The 8,160-nt window shown below is 35.1% G+C and overlaps 1 protein-coding gene across 1 annotated transcript; it reads right to left on the reverse strand.

The window, feature by feature from the left end:
* Positions 1-781: 781 nt before the first annotated feature.
* On the reverse strand, positions 782-3,562 carry LOC114530543 (ETS-related transcription factor Elf-1-like). The gene is made up of 3 exons (XM_028552111.1): positions 3,314-3,562; positions 1,292-1,465; positions 782-1,093 (listed from the first exon to the last, which is right to left on the reverse strand). Exons 1-3 carry the CDS (start codon positions 3,560-3,562, stop codon positions 824-826), a joined length of 693 nt encoding a protein of 230 aa, XP_028407912.1. The 3' UTR covers positions 782-823.
* Between the last annotated feature and the right edge of the window lie 4,598 nt (positions 3,563-8,160).

The following is an 8,160-nucleotide window of genomic DNA, read 5'->3' on the forward strand; positions in this document are numbered from 1 at the left end:
TCAATTCCGTTAAACGAAGGAAGTCATGATCAAGACGCACTAAAGTTTATTATATTCATCCATGTTGATAGTTTCCTGGTTACTAATTCGTCTTATGTAACCCTTGTCAAATGATTAGGCTATATCGTTGATAATAAAGCTCCAAAAGTGTAAAAAGTAAATCGCCCGAAATGCTTGCTTGTAGTAACTGATGAGAATGAGACACACCCCTCCCAGACATCATGTTGACGTACAATAATGTCCCCCGCCAGTAAGATATTTTACCTGTCCTTTAGTTTTACTTTTAGCTGTATAATTTTATTTAAACTACTATATTGGTGCGAGAAACTTATGTCCGTTTGAAAGTGATATCATTCTCTGCAGGAAATACAGTCGAAGTTATTTTGGCGAGAAACCTACCCTCCCTCCCACGTTACTTATTTGTCAATCTTTCTTAGTTGAATAAATTGATAGTCTCGCCCCTCCTCTGAATATCTTTAAAATAAGCCCCTGACTGTTTAGATGTTTACCCACTAAATGTACTGAACTACAACTGGAATGAAACGAATAGAGGACAGTTAATTTGAAATATGCGTATATGCCGTTAATGAAGATATTAATCCACCCTCAGGGTAAACCGGTCGATTTTATATGGAACAGAAGGAGATCATCATGCAACTGTTTGAAATAGACACAAGAAATACATTTTCATCACTACTGATGAAACAATATACTATAATTCATATTATTGATACAATAAATTATGATACAATGTCAATACAACAATCTACAAGTCCCGTAGTATAACCGATATTTAGACTCAATAAATAGCATTAACATACAATTAAATAAAATAATCTAGCCTGATTTTATCAGTTAGCATATCTAAGTTGCCTTTTTCATTAGTAGTCTCAATGGCCCAAACTGAAACGTCTATATTTTCCTTGTCTGTCCAACTCTCGAAGCTAGCCTCGGATTCAGAATCTGTCAGATATTGATCAGAATGACAAATGTCCATTGGGCAGTCTGGTGAGACTACGTTTTCTCCTGTAATTGAGTCACCAAGAAAATAATTGAAGTTATCGAAGCACAAATCATTTCTTGCTTGAGATTGCTAAAAATTAATAAAAATGTGTTCAATAAATTCATGTTATTTAAAGATTTGGTACGTGATGTGTTACCAATTGACAATGGGAAGATATTTTATTATCCATATATTAATTTTGCTTAATATTTTAGTGCATTATTGCATTATTTTGTCTTAATTCATAGTACTAGTCTTACACAAAAATGAAGTTTAAATTTCACCTACCATGGATGTTGTGCATTGCACACTATATTGACTGTTATGTTGAGATGTTCTTGTTAACTGTTCTTGTTCTTGTTGTTTCTGTTGTTTATTAGGGTGTTGTTGTTGTTGATGTTCACTATTAAATGGATTGTATGGTAAATTCCCAAACTTGTATCCACCTTTTTGTCCTTTTACCTGCAAAAAATACAAAAGATTCTCAGTCTCAGGTAAATGAAATTATATAAATTCAAGCAGGTATATAAACGCTCTGTCATTAAGGTAGTATAACATATGAATAATATAGCCAATTAGTTTATCACATGTAGTTTACACGTATATACATTGTACAATAAGATTTACGTTTTATGGTCTTTATTCGAGTAATTCAACCTATAAAATCATGATACTGTATATATATTATGTATTAAAGACGAGAAGCTTTATATAAATATTTCTAATGTATACTGGTCCTTTTTCAGTGGCATATTGCCATATTCATTCACATGCATATCTAGTTTATAACGACTTTCATCTGATGCACTAAAGCAGTGTTCCATGTGGTGTTTTATCTCAAAATTTATCAAAGGATGTTCTCTTTGTACTTCAAACACAACGAGTTTATATTTACAAGTACAAGAATTAACGGCTTGTCACGAACATTGTTATTTTAATGTATACTTAATTCTTAAAGTTTTCCAGACGGGATAACTCATGCAGAGCGATTTACAAGGAAAGAACTCAGTCCAATTCTTCGGTCTGCAATTTGACGATACTGGAAATTGTTTTTGCACGATAATAAATAATTCAGTCAGCAAAACCAAATAGAAATTCCGCATTAAAGAACACATTAAGTACATCATAAATTATTTTAATGTATACTTTTTCTATCGTTTACTGATAAGAAGTGTATATACATGATACATGAAAAGACTGAATTACATCGATAAATATATCCTGTATATAGAAAAGTTTATTTAAAGACGAAGTGTTAGGAATCTAACGTGTCGCGCGGTTCCTATTTGTATAGTGCCGGTTCATATCCAAACAGAAACAGGACTGATAGGCAGGGGAAAAGGCTGGCAGAATTTCCGGAATATATTCTAAAAATGCCCGTATCAATTAATACAAAGACAAACCAAGCTTTAAATGATGGATCAAGAATGATAGTAGAGATATCTTCGAATCTAATGAATTTTTAGTTGTTCACCTATACCTCCCTATATTAGTAACTCTATAGCCTATATGATATCCATTAAATGTTTTTGTGAGACTTACATGGAAAGTGATGACTTTCAGTGATGTTTCTATTTTATGTAATGTAGATCATTATGATTGCATGTCCTTTGTATCGTATCTGATTTTAATGTTATATAGATGCAGTACGTCGTGTTTTAACTTTTAATATACATAGTCATATAGCTTGAGTTGTAGGTCTATGGTGTCAATAATAAGATATCATGTAAAATATTGTTATAACTTCCGAACTTCTTAGACTGATGTGTAGGCCTTTCATTCTCAGACTTTTCCTATTCCGGACCACATGCTAAATGTTTTAAGACCAATTTTGTCGACTTCGCAGTTCGACACATAAGGCAATCGGATGCGATTTGATTTAGCCACGCACATATAATATGACCATGAATAGAATTTCATTTCATTTTACTATATATTGTATATATGGCTTGACTATATATAACTGGTATATACTTTAACGATTATTAACAATAATAAACAAATAATGCCAAATCAGCTGAAATATTTCGATATATATAGCAAGTCCTGCAAAGATTGAGATTCAGGCTACCGTATATACATGTATATATAGCTATACGTTTTATGTGCTTGGCATATTTAATTTACCCTATAATACTTTGTTTAGTTAATTTTTTCAGTACAAAGAGATTATATGACTATATGAACTTAAACAACGATATATAATTGGAACACAGGCATGACTGCACAGGAAAGGGAACAGGATTTCCATTCCAAGTGATGCTTATGTCTACTGATCTACAATGTATTGCTCACTGTCAACGATATTACCTTCTTCATGACACCAGATTTATAATATTGCCTTATCGCTCGTCTCAACTTATTCTGATCCATATTGGGTCTTCCCTTAATTTCACCCCATAACGTTGCAACTTGATAGGAATTAACAATTTTAAAAGTCTTCGCAGATTCGTCTATCCACTTTATAAATTCTCTGCATTCAACGTCTTGCAAAAGACTGAGCAAAAACTCCCAAAGGAGAGGAGTTGTCCGCGTACTCTTCCAAAAACGACCGTTCATCGTGGCTAAGGTGTGCTTGTTAGAGTGTATAGTTGTGCAATGCCTCGGTGCAGGCTTGCCCATTATTATAAGTGAAAGTCACAAAGGCCTATGACGTATATGATCGCCCACGCTTTCCCGCTTCCTGTCGATCGTCGCTTAACCTATATACTATATAGTAGACTGGTGATATATTTGTTGTTTATCTTTATATCTTGCTATCTTTATATCGCAAATCCAGATAGACTTCATTTCTCTGCCGGGTCATGACCCTATCATGCAACATGCAGTTAGACGTGATGGTCCTCTCACAAACTGCCAGTCATCATACTTCAAAGTATCTGAGTAAAAACTGATCATGTTTATTCTCATTGATATTTTTTAATTATTTCGGGGTCCTCTGACATATACACTGAGATATAACTATGCGTCTAACATGGGCAGCCACAAATGATGCAGATAAATGTTACAAATATGGAAATCTTATTTGTATACATTTTACAGAGTTATTTGTGGAGCCAATGACAAATATAAATCGTTCAAAGGTACACAACAATTACAACAATTATAATTATCAATATCGCCACACCGCGATGTCGTCGCTCTACAGGAATTGAATCAACATAGAAAAATTGCATTCCAAAACTTTTTGCTAGTATATTTGGTCATTATTATAAAATTGTTTTGTAACTTTCTTAATATGGAAGTCAGAGTCACGTGAAGCCGCGATTACGGCCTGTCATTTAAATGGTGCATGCCTTTTAGTATTTAAAATGAATGGGAAGCGAATGAACGCATTCAATTTTTAGGAAGAACAAATTGAAAAGTTTAATTTGCAACATATTGATCCAATTAGATTGACAATTCATACGGGAAGAAATACAGTGCATGCAATGTTGAAGTAATTTTGAAGATTGGAGAAGTTACTGAAATGTTTATCATTTGTATTGTACCATGGAAGTATCGGTATACGAATATAATTCGAAATAAGTCATATCGCCTATTTTGTGAATTTTTTGTGTGGGAACTGGGAAGAGTTTTTTTAGGAAGCGTCTGCTGATGAATCGCTGAAATGTTGATATTTTATATCAAGAAACAAATCAAATTTATAGCCATGCATACTTCATGTATAAATCAATTACGTTTATTTATTTGCCGTAAGACCAATTTGCAATCAGCGGTACTATATATATACGACGTTTATTTTATGGTAATAACCGGCGAGTGTTGTATTTTGTTTTGTTAGACACACTAAGAATAAGATGCTTGAAAATACATTTGATCAAGAAATTTTCCCCTTTACCTCAAATATTGAATGAATTTGGCCTAAGACGACGTCTGGTATTTCACATTTGGAATGAAAATTTAATTTCTATTCTTGATTGCTCTTTAACATATAGTTAGTTGAAAATATAATATAAGGTAAAGTGTGAAATTTACTCACATCTCTGGCTCAGTGTCGACATGCAGCGTTAAGTATTCGCAACATGCCTATGAAAAATGAAAAATGCCTATGGCTATACTAAATTTTTGTCGTGTCTCATTGAATTGCAATTGACATTTAAATTATGTTGTAGCCTGTAGTGGTAATCAGCTGCCTAAAATATACAAGGAAAGTTATTGTTGAAGGAAGTCTCAAAAATCTTTTAAAAAAAGCAAGTTATCAACAAGTTGTTTAAACCGGCTACACCAGTTTTGTCACAGAACATAAAAATGCACCGGAATGCATAATTTATGTCAATCCGAAAAACCGATCGATTGCTGACGACTATGCCATGCAGCCTTGGCTATAACTAGTAGTTTTTATAAGACATAGACAAAGTGGTTTCCTGAAGACGGACTTTTACTTTTAGTACTATTTCTTATTCTGTGCATTGTAGTAGTCTGTAGTGTACTGCTCGTTACTTGTTAGATGCAGTACTGACCAAGGGTCTTTATAGTTTTCCTTGTCGTGCTACAACTTGGTGTGCGTGTATTAATTTTGACAAACATTCATTGCAATTCATGGTACAGTGTGCTAATTTACAGGTTGCTATACCGACATTGAACATCACCATGACTATTAGATGATAGCATAGTCACATGGAAGTTCAAGTATTCGCTTCCTCTTCACCGACCTCGTTTGTTTACACAACCGACATCTACAAGTGCTCATACTTTCCAACAGTAACCATTTAGGGTCGCAGTGACAACGGCCTACAGCGCACAGCCTACGCTCCACGCCACGAGCCTTCGTGAATCGCTTCCTACGGCTGACAGTCAAGGCCATGTTACACGGTGCAACTTACAATGCAATTCTTCTTTTGAGAGATGCATGTAAATTTGGCAACTACCGAACTTTTGTCTTTATTACAATCCCGATGACGTTTCTTACACTTACATTTTAAAGACTCTTAACTAATTTACATCTCTTAATTAAAAGTAGAGAAATTGCACCGTGTAATATGGCCTTCAGTATAACTTGATGAGAACGAGACTACGTTGCGATCGGAACAATACCAAACTTGCACATTTTCACTTTTGATTGCATATGGATAACGCGTGTGGTCTTTGGACACGTGCTTTCGCCCCGAGGGGATCGGCCATGTGGTCATTAGTCATTACGTACAACAAGGTTTCTATTGCTGGTATTTGATTGTAACCACGCTTTCTCCGGGTACCTCTGACATGTTTTACAACCGATGAAAATCATGAAATTGCTAGAAAAAATATGTTTAACTATATAACTAGATATTTTCATAGTTTGGCGTCTATTTGTAACGAAATCACTGCATGATATTCAGTCAATATTGTCCTTCTCAGTACCCAAAGTTGACAGCCTAAACCAACTACTATTATGACAGGTTTATACCTGCAATAACACTACATAAATGACAACCGACATGCAGGGATATATACGCGGTATAAAAACTTGTATTCACGACTTGTCCGATTTCCGATTAATATTTCACTCCAAATTTCCAACTATAGGATTTATAGCTACACAACTTGGTCTTTAATCATTCAGTTTAAAAAAAACACAATAAACAATAAACGTTATTCTCCTGTTGAAGGCTACTAGTAAAACATAAAGGTTTGAATTTTGTGACGAAAGTCATTGCGAAACAGGGTGAATTAGGAATTCTCTTGCCTCGCCCATCGCTTAATTGTCAAGTTGAAAACAGCCTAGAAGGGTGAAATTACAATCACGAGACTATAGCAAGACAAAGAAGCTTCCTACCCGTCTTTATAAAGCCAGTAAAAGCCGGAATTCCCTTGCGGCGTTTGTCTACGGCGTAGGCTATTATTCACTTCACTAGCGAGAAAACTGAACAAAGACCACGGCGTTTGACGTCAAGTCGTTATAGAACATAGGGTCGTAAAATTTCGCAACAACTCGTGGCGATCGGGCTTACCGACGAAAGACAGTTGGAAAGTTTCCAGAACAGGTTTCGCAATTCACGGGAGGGGCTAAATAATAGCACCACGCCGCTAAACTAAAGAATTGGTTTATGTTGTTCTTCACCAATAGGCAATAGTCGCCTTAATTGGCCTGACCCTAAACGCTGTTCGTGAAAAACTGATCAACATTTAACCGAAGAAGAGTTTTCATTATGATAAAAATACGGTAAGAAAGAGAAAGAGATGTTCGATGTTTTTATCTTCCGCTTATATAAACATGATCTTCAGTCAGAGCATTGGAGGAGAATCCTTATATTTCATGAAGCACAACCTTTTTCAGCTTCCACATAGCTATACTTGCCTGCACTTGCAATCAAGTCTGAAAATCACCGCGTTGCACAATGCATGCATGTCTTGGACTCAGTTTGAAAATTCGAATTCACGGTGTGAATATAATTATACACTGTGTGCCTAAATCAGAATTTTAAGTCAAATATACCAAACGAATTTCCTACTGCATATGGATACATGAATTTAACGTGAGATTTCAAAAAATCCCAATATCCATAAAGGTTTAGTATATGTGCCAACAGCCATTATATATTGTCTGGATATCCGGCCAGTCAGTCAGCAAAATAGGCCCGCCGAATGCATGCGTTTAGGGTAAATGAAGCGGTTATGCCTTTTGAGTTTTGTCAAATATTTGACAACAACTTCATAAAATCGAAATATTCTCTCTTCGTATGATTAAAATTGCTTTAGGGAAACTCATTCGTACCTGGGGCTGAGTGGGGCCAGGTATATGCCCGGTTTAGCTGAAATTGAAATTTATTCTCACGACACGAGTAAGTTGACTAAATTACAATGCCTTCAAACAAGTCATAACATGTTTCAAAATCAGCACCATTCACTGGACTTCGGAGCTTGATCGTCCCATTCGTGAAGCCAACTAAATAGACGACAGATATAAATGACATTAAACCTGTTTTGATCGCAACATAGGTCAACTACTCTTGACCTCTTTAAATTCCTGGCACTGCCCAATAAATCTGATACCCTAACAATTAGTTTGATTTAATTGTTGCTGACATTTTTGTACGGACACGTTCACGTTGTTTTCTTCCTCTCTCGCAGTATATATCTCTATACTATTGCATGAATAAAATCTTGAGTTTTTCCTTTAGATAAGTATCTTTAAGATCGCGATCGGGTGCAGCCTACGAGTATAGAATAGAAGA

Source organism: Dendronephthya gigantea, unplaced genomic scaffold (assembly GCF_004324835.1).
Source record: "Dendronephthya gigantea isolate DGI-Jeju-01 unplaced genomic scaffold, DenGig_1.0 000064F, whole genome shotgun sequence".
NCBI lineage: Eukaryota > Metazoa > Cnidaria > Anthozoa > Malacalcyonacea > Nephtheidae > Dendronephthya > Dendronephthya gigantea.

Excerpts from the sequence above, each read along its gene's own strand:
- LOC114530543 (XM_028552111.1), bottom strand. The coding sequence starts at position 3,562 with ATGAACGGTCGTTTTTGGAAGAGTACGCGGACAACTCCTCTCCTTTGG. Across the intron at positions 1,466-3,313 it reads AATCTGGTGTCATGAAGAAG|GTAAAAGGACAAAAAGGTGG; the intron begins GTAATATCGTTG and ends TATTTTTTGCAG. Across the intron at positions 1,094-1,291 it reads TGCAATGCACAACATCCATG|CAATCTCAAGCAAGAAATGA; the intron begins GTAGGTGAAATT and ends ATTAATTTTTAG.